Source organism: Pteropus vampyrus, unplaced genomic scaffold (genome assembly GCF_000151845.1).
Source record: "Pteropus vampyrus isolate Shadow unplaced genomic scaffold, Pvam_2.0 Scaffold16, whole genome shotgun sequence".
NCBI classification, from domain to species: domain Eukaryota; kingdom Metazoa; phylum Chordata; class Mammalia; order Chiroptera; family Pteropodidae; genus Pteropus; species Pteropus vampyrus.
In genome coordinates, this window is record NW_011888797.1 from 7751812 (window position 1) to 7774677 (window position 22866).

The following is a 22866-nucleotide window of genomic DNA, read 5'->3' on the forward strand; positions in this document are numbered from 1 at the left end:
GACTTCCCCCTCTACCCCTCTCCAACTTGCTCTGTGCTGGAGAGGCTGGTCCTTATAGGCTGAATCACTAAGCTCCTATTACTTCTGGTTTCTCGTTGAGTTTGGTCAACAGGAGGCCCCAGCAAACATCCCGCGGATGGGAGGAAGGAGAGGTCAGATTCCCTGGCTCCTGTCAGGCGCTTTCTTCTACAGTCAGTACTTGCTGGGTTCCGTCAGGGCCCCCACCTCCCACCCCTCCAGCCGGGGGCCGCAACGACTTCCTCTGGGAGCTTTGCACCCTCTTCATCTCCCCTTCCCCGGCTCCTGCCTTTGACCCTGCATTAGACGCTTCCCACCTCTTCTGAACGTGCCATCTGTTTCCTGCTAGGACCTGACCAATTCTGGTGACCTTTCCTCAGCATCCCATTTGTCCTGGAGGCTGAAAGGGAAGTCTGAAAGACTCTGAAGAATTCACAGATACAGTGCTTATCCCTAAAGTGAGACAAGGCAGGGAGGCACCAACACGTCAAACTTGAGAATGTATAAATTCTATTTATATATTTTAAGGAGTGCGAGAAAGTTCTCAGACACATGGACCACAGGGCTTTTTCTAAAGAAGCCCATAAAGCTCCCTGCTCACTCCCTTTAGTCCTGAATATGGGGCTCTGCAATATACCTTGCACCTCTGCAAGCTGCACCCGAAGATACAGTGAGGTGAGTGCCATTGCTGTGAACTAGGGTTCATTCCTGACACCACTGGGGTCAGTGAGTGACCTTTACTTTGGGGACCTGCAGGAAGGATTCAGGCATGGCAAGAGTATTTTTTGGAGTCTCCAGTATTCCAGAAAAAAATCCTCATATATGCACTCAGGGAAGAAAAATCATCATTATCCCAGAAGAAATTCAGACCAAAGTAAAGAATGGCAGGTGAGCTATGGCCTTGGCAGAAATAATCAACACACTGCCCAGCCCTGCTGCCCCGATAACACTGTCAGCAGTGACCCAGAAGGCCTGGAGCTCCCTTTGGGGCATAATTCAGGGAAAGCATTTCATATCATGGAGGAAACCAACTTGAATGCCAGTATCTGATGTGCTATGAAAAACCTGGCTCATCTCAGATTCTGGAGTGCAGCTGCAGACTCCTGGGCTAGGGGCACAGGGTGAGGAGTGCGGGGGAGGCAGGGCCTCCCAGAGGACAGATGCTGCCATGTGACAGCTGGGAGAAGCCCACAGCTGGGGGCAGAGGCAGAAATGTGTTAGTGGAAGAAAACCAACAAGAGTAAAGAGACCTGGGTAGGAGTTGCAAATTCAAAGCTAAGTCGTTGTGTGACCTTGGAGTAGTCACGTAAGGTTGCTGAGCCTGACTGGCCCATCTGTAAAATGGAGATAAAAATGGGCACCCCATTGGGCTGCTGCGAGGATCAGACAAATAAGCCCAAGAAGGTGCACCTCGTAAACTGCTTATTCATGTTTACTGAACACACAAACATCTCTCATCTGTATCATGGGGACGTACCATGCTACTGCTTACTCCCAAGGGGTTGTTGAGGACCCAGGGTAAGTGGGTCTCAAACTCGATCATGCACCAGAATCCTCGGATAAAGGGCTTCCTAAAAGAGTGCTGGCCCTTCCCTCAGAGTTTCTGATTCAGCAAGTTTGGTGAGGGGGCTTGAGGATTACCTGCATCCAGGTGATTCTGAGGCTACGGGTCCAGGGACCACACTTTGAGAACAGCATAAAGCACTTTAAGGAGGGTCTCTAGTTAAAAACTGAACAGATGTTAGCTGCGATTATGTTGAGATGGGGTGAGGGGTGATCACAGAATCTATTTCCAATACCTCTCCCATGGAGAGCACCACTTCCCCCTTCATTCGTATAAGATGAGTAAAGGTAGCACCCACCCTCCGGCTACCATCACTCTCCCAGGCCTGGGAATTCATGACTCGCCCAGGGTGAGGAGAAGTCACAGGGAGGAGAACCTAGGCTGTGAGAACGAAGCCCGAGAAATCAGGAGAGCTGGATGGCGACCCCGGCTCTGTCTCTGGCCAGCTGGGTAACCTTGGGCAAGTTACTTAACCCCTCTGATCCTCAGTGACTCCTCTATAAAAGGAAGGATGTAGAAACTCTATACAGAGATTTCCTAAGACACAGGGCTTTCCAAAATTCAAGATGAAGAAAGTGAGACATAGAAAAGTCCCTTGCCCAAGGTCCCCTAGCTTAGCCAGTCCGTGGCAAAGGGGTTGAATTCACAGTCCTGCTTTTAAATTCGCACTATTCTGCCTCAAAAAACCACATATGTAACCACTGAAATTTAAAAAAAAAAAAAGTGTCAGTAATGCACCATTTAAAATCATCTTATAAGCCTCTAGGGCGCCTCTACTCTCTTGGGAAACCAACTGATTGAATTCCACCTATTAGTTCTAAACACTGAACCATGGACTGCAAAGACACAGTTATTTCAGCCCTGTAGAAAACAGGAGACACCTCCTGACTTTAATAGAAGCCAAAGTCATCAGGGGCTCAGTAACGGGCAGGCAGAGCTGCAGGGGCTACAGAGCCCAATGTGAGGACAGGATGGGCCAGACCTCCAGGGTCAAGGCCCAACAAATGGACAAGAGATGAACGACCGTCTGGCATTCTCCGTCCTGCATATTCCTGGCCTGCTTAGGATTCATCTGCTTGTGTTACAGCTATCATAACCTGAAGAATCAGAAACTCACATGTTTCATGGAAAACACATGAACTGTGAGACTGACTTTGGGGTGGTCAACAGAAGTTTAATTGGTAGCCATATTTGGGGCAGGTGGGTTGTCCAAACACTGGCTGATACTGATCTACTATGGCTGCCATGTGTTAAACTCCTGCCTATGAGGCCTCTAGATGGCTGGCCTGACCCAAAATGTCAACACACGTTCATCAAACATCCAATCATTCTAATTAAGCACCTACTGTATGCCAAGCTCAGTTGTAGGTGCTAGGAGTACAGCAGTGAGCAAGAGAGACCGAATCCTTGCCCCCACCATGGGAGCTAACACTCTAGTTGGGGGACACAGAAAACAGATATAGATATATCTACATCTATATATCGATATATATCTATAGATATATCTATAGATATATATCGATATATAGATGTAGATATATATATAGATATAGATATAGATATATCTATATCTAGATATCGATATATATCTATATCTATAGATATAAAATTTAAATATATATTATGCTGAATAATGAGACGTCTAGGAAGAAAAATTAAGCCGGGGAAGAAGAGAGACATGTATGTGGTTGGCTGGTGAGTAGGGCTAAGATTTTAAAGTGGGGCTGTCTAGGTAGCCATCACTGAGAGGTGACACTGGAGCAAAAATCTGAAGTAAACAGGAAATGAGCCTTTTAGTGTCCAGGCAGAGTTCTCTGGGCAGCAGACAGAACCCTGAGATATAAAGGTGGCCGATGCGCTTAAGAACGTGGAGGAACCTAGGCTGTGGGATAGAAACAGTGAGGAGTACAGGTGAGGCCAGAGCGGGCACAGGAGACAGACCCTCAGCACCCACGGGCACTTGCTCTCTCCTGCAGGTGCGGAGAGAAATCACTGGACGGCTCAGGGCTGAGAAATGGCAATGATCTGACTTAAATTTTAAATAAGACTCCCTCAAGATGTCAGCTGAGAACAGATTCTGTGTGTGTTGGGGGCTGGGGCGTGGACAGGGGAGCAAGGAAGCAGAGAGACGAGTCAGGAAGCTACTGCAATAACCCAAGTGTGGTGGATGCTGGGAGATGCTACCCACGTGTTGCCCCAGCCCCTCAGTACCGTCGGCAGGCGGCCATAAGCTGTCGCACCTTCAGGAATTGCCTAGCAGCAGAGTGCAGCTCTCCAAAGTCATCCCCCGCCCCTCGACTCCTGGGGTGGCCACATCCCAGGAACCCCACGGCATCCTCAGGTGCTGGCCCCATGGACACGCCTTCACAGACAGTCTACAGGAGAAACTCCATCTCAGGGCATGAGCTTCATAGCACAGAAACCAAGAGGTGATCTGGGACAGGGAGGGAGTGGTACAGGTGAGAATGTGTTCTCTCAGAATCATCTGTGATCATTTTGTAGTCGACTCCTCCAGTGGAGGAAGCGGAGTATCATATGTATTGAGATTTACAACCTGTGGTGAGGATGTGGAGAAACGGGAACCCTTGTGCACTATGATTGGGAGTGTGAAATGCTGCAATTGCTGTGGAAAACAGGATGGTGGTTCCTAGAAAAATTAAAAATAGAATTACCATATGATCCAGCAATCCCATTTCTGGAGATTATATATATATGAAAGAACCGAAAGCAGGATCTCAAAGAGATGTTTGCATATTCATCACAGCACTATTCACAAGAGCCAAGACGTGGAAGTGACCCAAGTGCCCACTGTCAGATGAACGGAGAAACAAAATGTGGTCTACACATACGATGGAATGTGACTCAGTCTTAACAAAGAAAGGAAATTTTGACACATGCTATGACATGAATGAACTTTGAGGACATGACGCTAAGTGAAATAAGGCAGCCACAACTAGACAAATGCCGTATGATCCCACTCATACGAGGTATCTAAAGTAGACAAATTCATAGAAGCAGGAAGTAGAATGGTGGGTGCCAGGGACTGGGGGAAAGGGGAAATGTACAGTTACTGTGTGATGGGTATAGATTCAGTTTTGCAAGATGAAAAAGCTCTAGAGATGCACTGCACAACAACATGAATACATTTAACATTACTTGAACCGTAGACTTAAGAACGATTAAGGGGGTAAGTTTTATGTTACATGCTTTTGTTTTACCACAACTAAAAAAGATTTGCAATGTGGATCTGCACTTTTCAGCTATGTGGCCTCGCTAAGTCTAAACTTTCCTAATTATAAAATCGGAATGATACAGATGATTTCATGAGCTGACTCACATATGTCAAGTGAAGTGTCTGGCACCTAATACTTACACAATAAATGAAAGCAGGTACGATTAGCACCATCACCATCAACAGCCCTGCCCCACGTTCATGGCGTTTATGCCCTGATCAAGCTGGATGACTCACTAAGCTTTACTATTTCCATCATGTGATCTCAGTTTAGGATGCCTTGGTGCTTACTGCATCTGTCAAACTTCTCCTCATCTTCGAAGATATAATACCAGCTATTGGGACCTCACTTTCCTCATCTATAAAAAAGGGATAATAAATACATCAACTTCCAGGGTTGTTGCGTAGATTAAATGAGATGATTCATGTAAAGGGCGTGGAGCCTGGCATCCTGTAAGTAGTAGATGTGAATCAGCAATCATTACTATTCTTATAAGAGACTTTATCGTATGTTAAGGCTCTATCGTCCAGGCTGTAAGCCTTAAATATTCCCAAGAGTCAGGTGTCAGGTTCCTTCCTGTGCCCTCAACTCCCACTCTGGGACAGTCTTTCCCCCACTGCTGATAGGAGGGCCTTCAGAGCTGCCCAATTCTCTCTGCTCTTCCAGATGTTGCTGGCTTTTCCCTCTTCAGCTACAAGAGGGCAGAAGACACAGGAATGAGGAGATGAGCCACCAGAATCCATCATCATCTGGGCCACGGTAGCAACTATGTAAAATTAGGACAGACCTTTTATTTTTCTCTGCTTTGGTTTCGTCATCTTTAAAATGAGAGGGTTGCATCGTTATTTATTGTTGTTGCTGGCAGCACGTTTTCAAAAATGAATTTTACGAGACAGTGCAATATGTAAAGCAGATCGAGGCAAGCCTGCCCCAGAGTAAGCACAGACAGGAGGCTGCCAGAGATAGGGCCCCTTGCGGTGGTCACAGTGTGGTAGCCAGCCTCCGAGGCTGTCCCCAAAGAGCTCTGCCAGCCAGCATTTCTGCCCTTGTGTAAACTCTCCAACACTATCAGAGTTGATGTGTGTGACCAGTACAACTTGGCAGAAGCAATGGTAGATGAACTCCAAGGAGAGGTCATAAAAAAGACTGTAGTTTTTACCCTGTTCTGCTGGATACTTACTCTTACATGCCCATATGCCATCTTGGAAGCAGACCCTCCAGCCCCAACCAAGCTTTCAGATGGTTACAGCCCCAGAAGACACCTTAACTGCAACCTCATGAGAGATCTAGAGCCACAATTCCCACTAAGCTGCTCCCTGACTCCTGATTTTCTGAAGCTGTATGAGTTAATAAATAGTTGTTGTTTTAACCTGTTAAGTTTTGGGGATAACTTGCTATGAAGCAATAAATAACTATTAGACTTGGGGAAGGCATCCAAGATCGTATAATGGGAGCCAGAGCTCCCTGAGAATCACTGCATAAGAAATCTTACTGGACTCCCTCCATCTACAACATCCCCTCATTTCAGGGCCTGACATTTAGGGGAGATGTTTAAGTGGACCTACAAACTTGAAGGAGCCCCAAAGACGACATACGAAGTTAACGAATTGTGAGTCCAAATGCTGTAACGGTATCTTCCAATAGCAATGCACTATTGAGGAAGACTGCAGGCAAACCCTTCCTCCACTGCTGAGTTACTATGTAAAATACCAGAAGATGAAGTAAGAAACAAGGAAATAGATCACACAGCTCAAAATGTTGTGGGTTAGTTAGTGAGAGGTGTCAAGTTTTACAAATATAATGCCTAAAGCAAAATGGTAACCCCATACTGAGCCAGCGAATGCTGCCACAGCTTAAAACAACCCGACTTCTTAAAAAAAAAAAAAAGACACATCCTTACTTAGACCTACTGAGAAATGATAACACTTAGGGGGCTGCTATGGCCTCCGAGGTGGAAGATGACCCCCATATCAGGACTGGTCACCCTGAAGCCTTACGAGGTGAGGTATCTGCCAGGTGAGGACAGGGGCTCTGCAGCTGATGGAGTGTGGCTCCCAGCAGAGACAATTCAGAGAGCATTCAGCACAGTGGTCCAGAGCACAGGTTCTGGAACCAAACTGCTTAAGATTGACCTCTTCCTGGCAGTGTGACTTTGAAATAATTATTTACCCTTTAATAGTTGTCTAATCTGCAAAAGGAATAATAAAGTACGTAGTGTGGATTAAATGAGATGTTTTATGTAAGCTTTAGCACAGTGTCTGGTACACTTTAAAGGTTGAGTTAATATTAATGTTTATTACTGTTAAATCACTACTAAGAAATGAGGTTCAAAGTGTGGAGTGGAAGGAAAGAGAGATACTGTCTTAAGGGTGGCCTGATATCAGAGAGTACCATTTACCTGACTTTCCATAATAACTATATCAATTATTGCATTTTATTTGACATCCCTCCCATGGAGAAATGGAGTGTGCATTTCCACTCCCCTACAAACTAGGTGGACTGTTGTAACTGTTTCAACTAAGAGACCGCAGTATAAGCAGAGGTGACACGATGTGGCTCTTTGAGGCCAGGTCATAAAAAATGCCTCCCTTCTGTCTTGCCCACTGGAACGCCTTCCGCTGCCAGGTAAGCAGCCGACTGCCGTGGAGATGCTGCATTGTGCAGAAGCCCAAGCTAGTTACGCAGGGAGACTGCTCCGAGAAGTCGCCATTCACTGACGACAGGAAAGAGGGATGCTGAGCCAGCCCCTACCGTTCCAGCCCGGCCTGGTCCCAGCTCCAGCCACAAACTAACGGCCTCCGTATGAAGACCCCCAAAGCAGAACCACTCTGCTAAGTCCTTCCCAAACCGCTGACCCACAGAAATGATGAGAGCTAAATAAAACGACAGGCGTTTTAAGCCACTATGTTTTAGGTGATCTGCTGGACAGCAAGAGAAAACTGGAATATCCGTAATAAGTATGCGACACTCATACAAAGTTAGTTTCCCACCGGCTCTCTCATTTTGCCCTCACAATGGCACTGGGAAAAGTATATTCTCATTTTATAACGATGAAATAGACTCCGGGGGAGTACCCGAATTGTCTAAAGTCACAGACTAGTGATTGGCAAAGCAGAGATTCCTGGTCAGGAACTCTGACTCCAGTTCCAATGATTTTTCCGCTATACCATCACTGACCCCCAAAGCAGACCAGGACTGGAAATGCAAGAAAATAAAATATACATACACACACGCACACACACAAATGTACACACATAGGCACAAGAACAGATCAAAGAGGATCAATCTGCTCCAAGTCTCAAGGCACACAAAAACCAGCCCCTCGCAGAAGCGGCACTGCCTGACAAAAGAAATGCTGGGATCAAACAGGCAGCTATTTGAAAACCACGTAATTAAGAAATGATAAGAGGGCACCAAGACTGGCAAGGGCCCGTTGTTTCTATCATCAGATATCTCAGCGGACACCCCGGGCATCATTACAGGAGAGTTTTCAGAGATACTTGTCATATCTCGGAGACGTTTCAGTGCAACCAGAGATGAAGGTGAAGTCCCTCGCTACGAGACCCTGCAACTGACAGAGTGTCAAGACGAGCTTCGGCACTTGTCACCGCCAGGTGTCATGATGAAGGGAGGCTTCTATTTTGACTCCATTGACTGACGTGTCTTGCTCGCCTCTGTGGCTTTCTCACTAAAATTTTTATAGACACAAAATGGAGACAGAGGAAGTATACTGCTAATGGGGATGAAGTCAGCATCTCAAGGTAAATGTGCACTCAGAGTGCACAGAGACAGATGCCAGCAGATCAACAGTTTCAAATTCATCTATGGAAGATCTAAGCAGGACCAGGGGTTCTTCACAGACAAATTCTACCAGAAATTGCTTTTTAAGGGTCTAAGAAGCAATATTATCAATTAATACAGAGGAAGAGAAAGACAAATGAATAAAATCTAATTCTCAGATATGGGTCAAAAGACTAAATAAGTTATAGTAACAATCAGGAACCTCAGGGTCTGAAATACTATATTGCTACATTATCTTTCAAAGAGCACGGGGATAAAGATCACCCCCTCATTTATTATGTTGTCTTCAAGCATTGGTGACCAAACAGTCTCTACTATCTCAGAATCACTTGGATGGACTTTTTTAATACTCATATTCTTGGGAACTATTCCCAGAGAGTCTCAATTAATAGGTCTGGAGTGGGTCCCCTGAATATGCATTTTTTGATATGTACTTCTAATGCACAACCAAGTTGGGGAACCACCCAGGTGACAGAGAATGTTCACTGTAACCATGACACCTGTTCTCTCTAGTAGCAGAATTCCAACATGTTAACGGAGAACATGGCTTCCTTGAATAAAAATTTTATTTTTTCCAGGCTCCCTTGCAGCTATGTGGCAGCTAAAAGTAGCTCTGGCAAAGAAGTGCTACCATTGGGTTCTAAAAGGAACTGACTGTGAAATTTCTGAACCATGTTCTTAAATGAAGGAAAGATGCCCCACCTTAATGCTGCTTCTTTTCTGCCAGCTGGAATGTGAATGACATGACTGAAGCTCTGACCATGAGATGACCTTGAGAATGTCAGTTACGCAAGCTGAGTGAAAGATAAGGGAAGCCTGCATCCCCAACACTGATAGCCCTACACCAAAGGCCTCCGGACTTCTTAACCATAAAGAAAAACAAGATGCAAAGCCATTGTCACTCGGAATTTTTTGATAAACCACAGTGAAACCGAATGCTAATAAAACTATCTTAGAGTCTGAGTAAAGTTCTAATATCCACTGTTGCCACTGAAATGATTTTGAAGTAGGAACTTGATTTTAACCCCTCATTTACAAATGAGGAAATCAAGATACAGAAAAATGATATAACTTGGTCAACGCCACACGGATATTAAGCTGGGAATGCACCAGGATTTGGGCTCAGGTCTCTCAGCTTCCAAAGGCCTTTGTCTACACTATTTTGCTGGACACTCAGGGCAGAAGTAGGATGTGTAGCTCTCAGAAAGCAGGAGAACGAAGGTGCCGTCTAGACAGACTGCAGCGGGAAGAGAAATGCCCTGTTTTTCTCTCTGTTACACTTGTCCCCCTCCCTCTTTTTTTTTTTCCTTTTCCTTTTCTACTTTTCATCTTCTTGATTCTTCATCAGTTCTTTAAGTAGGCCTGCGTCATACTGATGGAACCACACTCAAGGAAAAACATTTCTCCCTCCGGGCCTTCCCACCTAGGAGCCGGGGTTTCGTCTCTCCAAATCGACACCATGGCCATAAGCTAAGAGCAGAGAACCTGCGAGAAATCAAACAAGCCTTTACCTAGACAAATAGAGAAGTTCCCCCAAATTAGGGCCTCTCTTGACCAGCCTCAACCAAGGCACTCTGTTAACATTACTGACTCCCCATGTTCAAAGACGTAAAATAGAGACGTTCAATAACAGGACACCGTCTATGGTTGTGGCAGATTAAATGAGGTTAGGCCTGGCATGCAGTCGGGGCTGAAAAAAACGTGTAGCATCGAACACCTCCTGACATTCGGATGTCTCTATTTGTTTATCATCTCTTCCTCTGCTTCCCACCTCGAAACACAAGAACCAAAAGAAAGGGAGTCTGTCTCTTTCATTCCTTGCCATTTCTCAGCACAGAGAACACTGTGACATGCGTAACTGCGGCTAAATAGAATAAATATTTGGGGAATGAATGAAGGAATGAAGATGATGTAGTGCGACCACCTGCTGCCCGGGGTCTCTGTGCTTGCCTGACTGACTCGCCTCGCCCTGAACCCTTTCTTTCTATGACAACGCTTTGCTTCAAATTTGTCCTACTCACGTGGACGTTCCTCATCGACCTTTCTCCACCTCTCCACCATCTCTCACTTCAACCAGGCTTGAGAAACCACAGGAAATCCTACTATCCCCAGGGGCTCTCCCTGACGGTTTAAATCCAAAGTCTCCTCACCTGCCACTGACCTTCCACAGAACTCAGTCCGCGTCACTCAATAAGCCCGATCTATATTACTTTGTGACAGTACAGTTATCACCGATAGTAATAATAATCCCATTCGTGTGAACGGCAGATTACAGTTTGCAAAGTGTTTCCTCTTCGGGGGTTTGAAATCTAATATTCTGAGAATGTGGCCATAAAATGAAAAAGAAGAAAGAGCAGGTAATATCTGTATTTAACTAAAAATAATAAAAACTGCCCATAATTGAAGAGAGGTACTATCGTGACTTCAGATGGCCAACGTATTTAATTCTCACAATTATTCCAGGAAGCTGGTATTACTTTCTCAAGTTTATTGATGAGGCATCTGAAGTTCAGAGAGGTTAGAAAACTTGCTTAAGCCCTCCTAGCAGAAACCCCGAAAGCTGAGCTATAAACTCAGGCTTTATGTGTCTCAAAAAGCCTTGCTCTTAACAGGGATGCTCTAACTCCTGTCCATGGGAACTGGAAGAGGCAAGAAGTGTACGTATGTGTGTGTTGTGTTCAGTACACACATAAGCATGGCCGCATAGATGAGGGGGTGAGGGGCTGTAGGGAGAAGCAGTGGGTAACTTTTCCAAATGTCCAAAGAATTACTAAGAAATAAAGCATACTTTAAAGGGGTGGGGGAGCTATTAAGCTATACAAGTTGAAATAAGGAAGACTTCTTGGGTTCTGAATCGCAGAAGCTGTTTATAAAATGAGACTGAGGGCCACAGCTCCAGGTGCGACATTCATCCTGTGGTCTAAGTAACAGGGGTCCCCAGGATGACAACTGGGTGTAGAAACCCTGAGCATGTCCAAATGAGGCACAATAGAAACGAGCAGCTGGTCCCATCAGTTTGCTCCTCTTAGTACCTCTGTGACGCGGGCCTTCTTACCCCCGTTTTTAAGATGGCAAAACTGAGGCTCAGAGAGGCTAAAAGATTATTCAGACCAAACAGCAAAACTAGGGACCAAATCAGACTGACACCCAGGCCTGAGTCAAGAATGCCGGCTCTTTCCAAGCACCTGGCGGTGCATCCAGGTGGCCTCCGCACAGGGAGGAGGAAGCTGGGCCTTCGGATGGCTCCAGGTGCTTTTTACCTCACACTTCTCCACAGCTGGCTGCTGTCCACACTCCGAGCTGTTGCCCGCCACGATGCCGGCGCGCAGGTTCTCGCTGTCCCCAGTGCCCTCCTCCATGGAGTAGGTCTTGGAGTGGTTGCCGCGGCGCGGCGCGGGCGCCCGGCCCTGGGCCAGGCTGAGCTGCCGGCGCAGCGCGCGGTTCTCCTCCTCCACCTCGCGCACGCGCACCTCCAGGCTCTCGCGCTCCCGCTGGCTGGAGGCGGTGTACCGGGGGCTGTGTGGCTGGGACTCCAGCGGAGACAGGGACACGGGCTTCCCATCTGAGGGGGGGGCGGAAAGACCAGGGAAGAGTTAACCCACGGATGAAACACACTCCAGCCCCTCCTCCCACCGACAACCATAATACATAGCGAGGCTCCTTTCACACTCCCACTTACTTACAAGGGAAAGCAGATAGAAAGTGAGTTTTACAAACGAATGCAGCCAGACTGAACTGGGAACAAAGTTGAGAACAGAATGACTTATGACAGTGATAGAAAAAAAAAAAAACAAAACTAGCAGGCTGTTTAGAGAACACAATCATAATATAATTTTTCCTAATTAAATGCACTGTCTGCTTTTCCCAGCTTGGCATGTTACTAGATAGACATTCTTGATATCAATGAAGCATTATGAGTAGGAAGAAGGGGAAGGAAGAGAATGGGAAAGAGAGAGAGGCGAAGCAGTTGGAAGAAATGGAAGAAAGCAAAAAAAGAAAGAAGTAAAAGAAGAAATATTAATAATGACTAAGTTTATTTAGTTCTTCCTATACGAACTCCTATTCATTCTTCAAAACTCTTTAGGAGGCATCACCTCCCAGGAGAAGTCTTCTTCAAATTGTAATGACACACCCTTCCGCATAGTCTATGAGTATTTGTACGTAAGTGCTACAAAAAACGTGTCCCTGTCATACTGCATTGGGCGAATGCTTTATCAAATGCCTCCTGTGAAGACTGAGAATCCGATAAAGACAAAGACTGGGCTTTACTTATCTTTGCGGTGACACAGCACGATATCTGATCAATGCTGGAAGGGTGGACACGTGTCCAGCCCAAGAGTAAAATAATGAAGGGCAACAAGGAAGAAGAGAGTAGGAGTACAATCAATCACAAAGTTTTCCCAGAAAAGCGGTTACCACTAAAGTGAGTGCCAGCAACACTCCATGTAACAATCACACGCCGAGTAAGTGGGTCTCTCAAGGTCACACAACCAGAATGCAGTGGTGTCAGAATTTGTACCCAGCTCTTCCTTATGCCCAAGACTGTAGAGTCTATACTTAAATGCGGTTTCATGATAGGCTACAAAGAGAACGACCCATGTAAAAAACAAACAAACAAACAAACAAACGAAACCATCTCCCAAGGACACTTAGCATACTACCATGTATACAGTAGGCGCTCAGTTGAGGAGCCTCAGCGACAGAAGACACACTGAAAGCTTTTGCTCTTCGGTCCCCACGCTGCAGAAATTCCAGGATCCAGCTGCACGCTGGCCGCCTCAGAGACTACCAAGCAAAAACCACATCTCCCGCAAATTACCCTCTCTCAGCCGCCTGCCAAAAAACATTCCTCTTTTGTCATACTTCGAGTTTTTCTCCTTCCTGCCCAGATCCCACTGAGCTTTCAAACTGTCCCAGAGAGTCTGTGTGACTCACAAAACTTGAGGATCAAAGAATGTGGTGAATTACACCCTGCGGGGTTCGCCTGTGCTGCGTGCTACACCGCCTCTGCCCAGGGCTTTTTGATGTGTCTCTGGATCTTCACAAACATGACTCCTTTTTTTCCCCTCTTAATCACCTCAGGGTTAAACTCCTGAGCTCCTGGTCCTGTCCTATCAATGCAGCAAATACGACTTGCTGAATTCCACTGCCCAGGACGACAGATCAAAGGCCGAGGCGAGTGTGTGGGGACGTGAAATCACAGGTTGATTAGGATTGCACTGTCACTAAGCTAACCAATTACAAGCTCCGACCCAAGCTTTTGAAACTGGTCTCCCTGTTTGGCCAAATCAAATTAGTTCCACCGAGAACGAAAAAGAATAGGCAGCTAACAGCAATTGTGTTTTCCCAACTGACAACAACCCTTTCCAGCAGGAGTAGAGAAAGATGAGCATCTAGCTCCGGCAGTGGGCACAGTCACGCCTTGCTGGGCAGTTCACGCTGAGGACGTCTTAGGTTATCATAGCATTAGAAGGTGGCAGTCGGTGTCCTTGTTACGGATGAGGAAACTGAGACTCTAAAAGCTCAAGCTGTATTCCTACTGTGGTGCAGTGGGATTAGAATCAAGGTGAGAGAATTCTGGAACATTTGGGCGGGAACCCAGCAAACTCTGGAAGTCCATCAGGGTCCCAGAAGCTCTGGAAAATTAACGAATGGGACTTATAAGTTCGTTCTTTGGAGGGGTTGCTTAAATATCCTGAGCTTCAGTGTTCCCTTCTGTGAAATGGGACCAGAAATGCCAACCTTACAAAGGTGATGGGTGGCTTAAAAGACACCAGAATACAAAGCACCATGCACTGTGCCTCTCACTGAGAAGCACTCGGACAAAGGGTCCCTCCGGCCCCTTGCCAACGGGGCAGTGGGTGATATTATGGGTAAAATGAGTTGACAGTATTAAAGACTGTAAATTTTCTAAACACGAGGCTGTTCTGAGTGGTATACAGGAGTGAGTGGCCAACAAACCTTAGCTTCCTTTTTTATGTGGCCTCTGAACCTTTTTGCTTTCAGCCTTAGGCAGGTCCAAGTTCATCCAAAGGCAAAATGGAAGAGCAGGCAGGCTTCCCATAGCGGTCCGATCACCTCCCTTAGCTCCTCTCCATAAAGCCCCACATTCTACATGTTGACAGGAAGTAAATTATAATTCTTTGATTATGTGGTTATAAATAAAGGCATAATTATGTAATCATAATTCTAAGGTTACTGGAAGGGAAATGCTTTCAACATCCTGTGTCCATTTCTACCCTTCTTAGACCCCAAATGGTTTTAACCAAACTTCTCTCTCGAAGGCTTCTAAGTGTTTTCTCCACTTTAAAACTCTGTAGATTTGTCACCAATGAAGATGCACTGTAAATGCCAGGCCTCGTGGAGGGGAACCTATGTTGGAGAAGGCAACACTCATGCTGTGCCTGGCTCCTAAGAAAAACTCAATAAATGGCAGAATTATGATTTCTGGTTTGTGTGTTTGTTTTAAAGGTACGTTATCTTCCTCAGCCAGTTCCCGCTTCCAGAAGAGAGTGTAGTGTGCTCCAGGCCCCTCTCAGCTCTAACTTTCCACGCTCGTGGTACATATGGACCCTGAGTATCTAACCCGGCTGATCAACTCCAATGTTGTGTGGCTGGATGTTGATACGAGCAGGGCCCGTTGCTCTGTCATGGTCGTGGTTTATCTACCTTTATTCATCTTCACTCTCACTTTTGTTCCTGGACTACTCATCTTCTCTGGTTCTTTGTTCCGATTATTCCTATCCTTTTGGAGGGAAGGGGGAGGGTTGGGGCAGCAAAAGGCCGGCCCCCTCAGGTGTGTTCTGAACTTCTCCATGATGTCTTAAAGGCTCTGGTCTCTCCCAGGACCACTCCCCTACTTTGTGCACAGATCGTCATTATAAACACCATCATATGGGATTTTTGGCCCACACTATGCCCACACTAGTATATCTCAAATAATAAACAGTGAAGAAAGAGTCCCCCGCAACCAATCCATCCTGGATAAAATTTTGGCCCTAATGTACCTGCCTAGTACATAGCTTGTCCCATATGCAATTTATCACTTGAATTCAACTAATTCATCTACGCCCTGCTCATTGAGATGTCTACTGATCACATGCTTGATGTCCAATTGCTCTAGAAGTTTTTAAATGACCACTCTCAACTTCGTACTCATGTTGTTATAGACCAGTAACAATTTGGGGACTGTGATGGTTCAATTTGTGTCAACTGGGCCACACGGTGTCCAGATATTATTCTAAGTGTTTTTGGATGAGATTAACATTCGAATCAGTAGACTGAGTAAAGCAAATGGCCCTCCCTAATGTGGGTGGGCCTCATCCAATCAGTTGAAGGCCTGAATGGAACAGAAAGGCTGACCCTGCCCAAAGTAAGAGAGCATTACTTCTGCCTGATAGCCTTTGAACCGAAACACTGGCTCTTCTTAGGTCTTGAGCTGGCTGGACTTCAGAATGGAACTATACCACTGGTTCCTTTGAGTCTCCAGCTTGCTGACTTACCCGGCGGACATTGGGACTTGACCATCTCCATAACCAAGTGAACCGATTATTTATAATAAATCTCTTCACACGTACACACGTGCGCGCACACACACCCTATTGGTCTGTTTCTCTGGAGAAACCCGACTAATACAGGGACCAACAAATAGATCACAGTACCTGGTCTCTTTATCCCCAGGGCCTGGCACACCGCCTGTACTTAAGCATTTGAATAAGGGATGACGGAAAAGACTGGCATTTACAACTTAAAAAAAAAAAAAAAGCATGAAAAAATAGGTCTAGCAAATCTTTAACTATCAGTTATTTAAAAAAGTGACCTTGTTATAATATTAAATGCTGGAGGCAGAGGGATAGATAACCTAGAAAAGCAAACACATTAAGTAGAGTTGTAAAAGCATGGCATTTGAAATAAAGTCTGAATTATGGTTCTGCCACTTAATAAATAACTCCAGGCAAAGTTATGTAGCTTTTCTGTGACTCAGTGTCCCACACCCCGCCCCTCATCCCATGTAAAATGGGAACGTTGGTGTGTGTGAACACGCATGCATCAGGTCAAATCAGAGTACTCAAATTTCTCCTTTTTGCCCCACCCAAGTCTGGAGGTATGACACATAGAGACATCGGCAAATAGGATCCCTCATTTCTGAGCCCCTTTTCCCTTTGCTTCTCTATTATCTTTCCTCCAGGTTTCTATTTTTTCAGATATACACAATCCACTTTTACACTTGGTGCATCTCTGTCACATAATGCCTACATGTGTTGATCTGAGGCTCAGCCACTTTGCGTTTAAAATGTCAAATGAGACATTATTCAAAACCTTACTTTACAACATCTTCCTCCTCCCTCCAAAACTTTTAAACAAACATCAATTTATCATTGTATTTGAATCATTGAATCCACTCGAGATGAATGCTCTGAATTAAGAATCGAATCATTTAAGATTCAGAACAAAAAAGGTAAATTGAAAATCAACCTCTTTGCAGTGCAGTGACAGAGATTAGGGGTATGCCATCCAAAACGTCCTAAGTGATGAAGTGAATCAATTTGTGTGCATTGCATATCTCTGACTCTGGAGTGCTGGTGTTTACTGCTCCATTGCAAACAGATAGAACCACAGGGCTCAGGAAAGGAGGCAGGACCAGGACCTGGGTGGGCCTCCCAGCCCTGAGGCCACCCGTGGAGGGGGGCTCGCACCAGCCCCTTTTAGTGGCGACAGACCTAGACAGGTCTCTCTAATCAAGAACACAGAGATCCTGTACTCATGCCCAGATTTCAGGAAGGCTGTCCCCTGCATCATTCTACCCGTGATAAAGACACTGCATTCCCTAACCTTTATATGGCAAAATCCCCCTACGTGCAAGCTGTCACCAGGGCCTGCCAATTCCTTCTTCCCGATGTTTGAAGCACTTGCTTCTCTCATTCCATTTCAAACGTTCCATCCCAAAGGAAGTCTTGTAATCTTATCTTAAAACAAGTCGTCAAACTTTTTCTGTAAACACCCACAGAGTAAACATGTGTTACTCTGCAGGCCATGTGGTCTCTGGTGCAAGTACTCAACATGCCAGGGTAACACAAGAGTGGCCACAGAAATATGTGACACATAGACATGGCTGTGGTCCAATAAAACTTTATTAAAACAAGTGCTGGGCCAGATTTGGCCTGCAGGCCCTAGCTTGCGGACCCTTGTCCTAGGACATTGGTCTCATTGGTTAGTCTCCCCACCTCCAATCTCTCCCTGTTCCTGTCAGCCTCACTTACAGGCGCCAAGGATAACGTTCTTGATGATAACCCTGTTCCCGCCATACTTTGTAGTTTGACAACGTACAGAAGCAACTCCCTTTCCTTCAAGGTCCTCTCATCAAATTCAACAACAAACACTTGGTCAGTTCCCGTTGAGCACACAGAGGCTGTGTGTCTCCTTTCATTTTATGTCGCACTTGAATGAAATAAGTGTTCTCACTATCCCCGTTTGACAAATAGAACATTAGAAAGAAAGACACATGAATTAACTTGTTCAATGCCATCCCAGCCACGAATGGCAGAGGGAGACTCTTGAACCCAGGTTCACTGGCTCAATTGTTCTTTTTACCCCAAACCAGAATATCTCCTGTTTGCCTCCCTCTGAATGAGTCCAGTCTAATTTGTTATTATTGCTACTGCCTCATTCCCTAACCCTTTAGACCAGTGGTTCTCAATCCTGGCTACCATTATAATCCTTTGGGGAACTTAAAAAAAATACTGATATGCACAGGCCCCATCCCAGATTTATTAGCTCTGACTCTTGGCCAGTGGGAGGGGCTAGTTACCAGCATTTTTAAAAGCATCCATCCTCATGAGATTCTCATGTGTACTCAAGATTGAGAAACATTGGCTCCGGCATTCTCCCATCCTTCTGGCTGAGACATCATAAACCCAATTTGCAAGCACATCTGTTGGCTCCTTAAGGCAAATTTAAGGAACTGGCTTACATGCAAAAAAGGTCTCAGGCCTGTCACACTAAATCCCAGGGTTTCTCTCATCCTGGGCCCAGGCTTCCTAACCCAAGTCTCTAACCCTTAGCAGAGCTCCCATGTGTAACCCAGGACCTTCCTGATTTCCTATGACCAAGGCTTCCCCTTTATTCTAGCTCCTACAAGCCTGGGGCTGTTCTGACCCAGTCAATCCCTCTCCTTCCAGGATAAGAGCTCTTTTCAAAGCCTCCTCCAGCTGCCAGACTTCCCACTTCCCTGGTTCCGGGCTCCCCTCTCTTGGCCAATAGGTAGGTCAGTCCAATCCAATGATTTCTCCAATTTCTCGCCTTCCACATTAGGCTGTGTTCATTGAGTAAACACTGTAATTTTTTTTTTTTTTAAACACAAAGCCCTCCTTTTAATTAACATAAAAACATCCTCCTTCGATGCATGTTGAAATTGCAAAATAAATGAACTGTTGGAGACCAAATCATTGTAGAAAGATTTAGAAAACTCAGTTTGGTCTTAAAAGTCTCACATGTTGTTGTTGTTGTTGTTGTTGTTTTTAATTTTGTTCACTGGATGTCTGCATGACAAGCTGAGCAGTTTATAAGTCAGAGTAAGACACGGGTCCAGGTTGAGCAATTTTCCTAAGTTCCAGAACTGTGGGATCGGAGTTGCTGTGGGGAGGGAATGGCGGTGATGACCCGTCATGGCTGCTCACTTGTTAGGGGTAAACAGAGAATGTTTTCCCCAAAAACTCCCCTAAGTGATCTTCTGGAAGTTATCTTGGGCATCCCAAGCAAACTCGAGTTCCAGCAAAGACCTTGGAGATCTTCTGGCAAAGAGTGAACAACAGTAAGAAAAGTTTCTCATAAGCTTCTAAAAAGAATTTGCAACCACAGGGCCAGGGAAGGAAGCCGAGATTTGCTTCCTCGTAATAGGCTAAATGCGATTTGAATTTTTTCCTCCGTGAAATTATTTCTCGGAACCTTGTCTTAAAGAGCTTCATTAAGTCAAGAAAATGAAGACGTTTTTAGCACCAATTTGCTGTATCCATAGCTGGGTTTTGGCTCTAAGTGCTGAAGTATGCCTTAATGAGCAATGATGTCAGTGCTTTGCCCCCTTGAAACTTGAGGTTCAATGATTTCAAAGCTTCGAATGTCTTTTCTTTTTTTTTTTTTTGCCAAATATTCTAAGTTCTGAAAGTTTGAGGCAGTTGGTTTTTGAACTACTGTTCTCACAGTAGAGTAACTGAGTCTTTCTGCTTCTAAATCTGGCCAATCATATTTCTGTTTGATCTCCGAGGTGTCTAATCATGGACAGAAGGACTTTGTTAGCAGCACTCGAATAGTAACCAAACAAGGCAGAAGGTAATGTATGTAGTGCTCTATTTTTTATGTCATCGAACAACTTGACAATAGAGCCGAGTTCTTTTCTTAGATCACCAGGCTGTTTAGCAAACAATTATTGGAAGGTCACAATATAGTGCACCCCATCAAATGTGAGTAGCTATTCACTCTAAATCTGGAGAATCGACCAGTATGTGAGAGCCCAATACATTCACGTTCCAATCATCTTGGATCACCCTCTGCTCCCCTTTAGCTCATTAACTTCAATCACTTATTGCATAGCCTCAAAGACGCCCATCTTTAGTGGTGACCTCCAGTGATTGAACTTGAGAAAGTAGAATGTCCACTTGCACAGTATCTTGTGCCATATTTCATATGCATGCAACAGCTGGATATAATCTCCTTAATTGGTAGAGTCATCAAAACTGAAAGCAAAACAAGAATGACAATTTTATCTTTTGCAAAGTATGAGCTGGGCATGCTCCCTACAATCCCCGACATGGCTCTTGACTATAGAATCAGACTCAAATATCTTACAACTTCTTCTTAATTTTCTTTTGGCAATGCTCAAGATGAAAGATTTAATAAGTATTTTGCCGCTGATCTATTTTTTAAAATCTTAGCAATAAGTGTGTTATTTTACATGAAATATTCATAGACCTTATAAAATCCCAGTAATATGTTCCAAGATTGGCAAATCATATGGGTTGTACAGTTAAAAATTTTTAATGAAGTCTCATTTTTTTTCTTTAAATTAAAATCTTATTCAAATTAAGAGAGCCACGTGGATGATTCTTCAGCAAGGTTTTTAAATTTTATATTTATCACACAAAGAGTATTGAAAACTATTGTTTTCTAAATATGTGAATTCATACTTGCCATAAACCACAAATTGTCATTCTTGGTGACCAAAATGTTTTGGTGACTTTTTTTTTTTTTTTTAATGAGGAGTATTGACAATAGTCTGATTTGGACCACAGAGGGATGGAAAGATGCCCATGGCCAGCAGGAACTGCTTGAGAATTCCAGAGTAATCAGCACAGCCCTACACCATCCATTCCTGCTCCTTTATCCTCCCCTAGTGCACCTGGATAATCCCGTTTCAGGCATAGGGCATCAGGGTGAAATTCAGATCTATGGAAGAGAGTTAGAGCCTCTTGTAAAAAGGATCCAAAAGAACAAATGCCTTACATCGTGAGTGTGACTTTGATCAGACTGCATCCAACTCGACCTATGGTGCTTTGCTCTCCTAGGGTACCTAATGGTACACGTGGACTTTCGCATTCCTCTGTGTTTGGAGGACAGTACTGTCACGAATGCCCTACGACCATTAAGAGGAAAATTGAATGCGAAACATGATTAGAAGTCTAAAGAGTGTTCTTCAGGCTCTTTGTCAGTGATAGTGGTCAGTCTGTGTACCTGCCACTGCACCTCAAATTACACACCTGCCAAATCTGAGCAAAGGTCTCTTCCTCTGTGCTGCACGAAAATGCCTTGTTCCCACCTCTGCTGTTTCAGGAGGTCTAGTGTGAGTGAGAACTGACTTGACTGGCATCACACTTTCCAGGCCCTCCGACGTACCTCATTCTCCACTACCAGTCAACTGGCTTTGAGACAAAGTCACTGCCCTTCATCCAAACCTCCCACTCCTCACCCCACCTTCTATGGACGTCATCTTGTAGGAAGGGCAGACTTTACCAGGAGAACTCAACTCTGGTCTGCGGTGTTCACAAAATACTTAGACCTGATGAGATACTGAAAGGAAGAGGCTGGAAGAGAGATCGGTAGAAAGAGTTAGTTATCAAAGACAGTTGGGCTATTTATTTGTTCTGGTGAAAGTCAGCAGTGACTAAGGAGCCTAACAGCACGCGTAGCTGCCATAAAGAATATTCTAACGCATTTCGAAAAAGGAAGCAAGTATTTTTGTGAATGTGGTTGATTCCTTCAATAGCGTCTCTTTCCTGCAAACTTTCATGCCACCTAAATCAATGTTATCATCCTCAGCTCAACTGTAAATTAAAAACAAGAGAAAACAAGCAGAAGCCTGCCTGAACATTCCCCCGCCTATCAGTGACTGGCCTCCTTTTCTCTGGCTTCTTGCCCCTGCTTCACAGTCTCCAAGCCCCCTTTATCAGTTTGATTGACTTGAAGGTACATTCCAATTCTCATGAGAATGTACATTAAAACAAAGAGGAAAAAAAGAAGAAAATAAAAACCCTTATCATTCCTTTTTTTCGCCCTTCTCAGACAAAAATCCAAATCATCCCTTAGGAAGAAATCAGAAATGAAGAATGAGGTTTTATCAAGATAGATTTGGGAGAGGGGAGGAGATAGTAGATTTTATTAGGAGCTCCACTTGACAGAAATAACATTTTATCAGGATGGGCACTTGGCAAAGATAAGACATTACCAAGAGCGAGATAGATGTTTGGGTAAAATATTGGGCTAATACCTATTAAGCAAAACCTGCTGTCTCTACTTTTGACAGACTGTTATTTTCTTCCAATTCCTGCTCCTGGTATGATGTTAATTTTTTGTATAAGATGCTTCCAACGGTATCAGAAAAGCAAGAATAATAAAACTAAGGACCTTCGACTCAACTCTATTGTGAAGCAGAGCCAGGATTTTCCTCAGCAAGCTAAGAGGAAGCATTGGCTGGAGTGTAGGGAGCACTAACAGACACAGAAGACCCAAGAGATGGTGGGGTCCAAGTACAAGATCCTAATTCCTGGCCCCAAAGAAAAGAGCCCCTTGCAAGACCAAGGCTTTACTCATAGGATGACCTCAGAAGCTGTGTCAGGCTGGGGACGATGGAACAGTTTGTCAAGAGGAAACCCTAGCTAGAGCCTTGCTGGATTTTCTGGATATGCTACTGAAATCTCCTGCACTGTATAACTCCATCTTCTTGGCTCTGAAGAGTACTTTGGAGAATCAGTGATATTCACC

General features: G+C 44.8%; 1 protein-coding gene and 1 long non-coding RNA gene across 2 annotated transcripts in view; both read right to left on the minus strand.

The window, feature by feature from the left end:
- LARGE1 (LARGE xylosyl- and glucuronyltransferase 1) overlaps positions 1-22866 on the minus strand; it is a 387690-nt gene that overhangs the window by 281839 nt on the left and 82985 nt on the right. Inside the window, exon 2 of the mRNA XM_023527353.1 lies at positions 11877-12178. Coding sequence (XP_023383121.1) covers positions 11877-12178 — 302 coding nt within the window. The remainder of the gene's footprint in view (positions 1-11876; positions 12179-22866) is intronic.
- LOC111735987 lies at positions 17730-22147 on the minus strand. The gene is made up of 2 exons (XR_002779046.1): positions 21112-22147; positions 17730-20345 (listed from the first exon to the last, which is right to left on the minus strand). It is a non-coding gene; the product is annotated as an uncharacterized LOC111735987 (long non-coding RNA).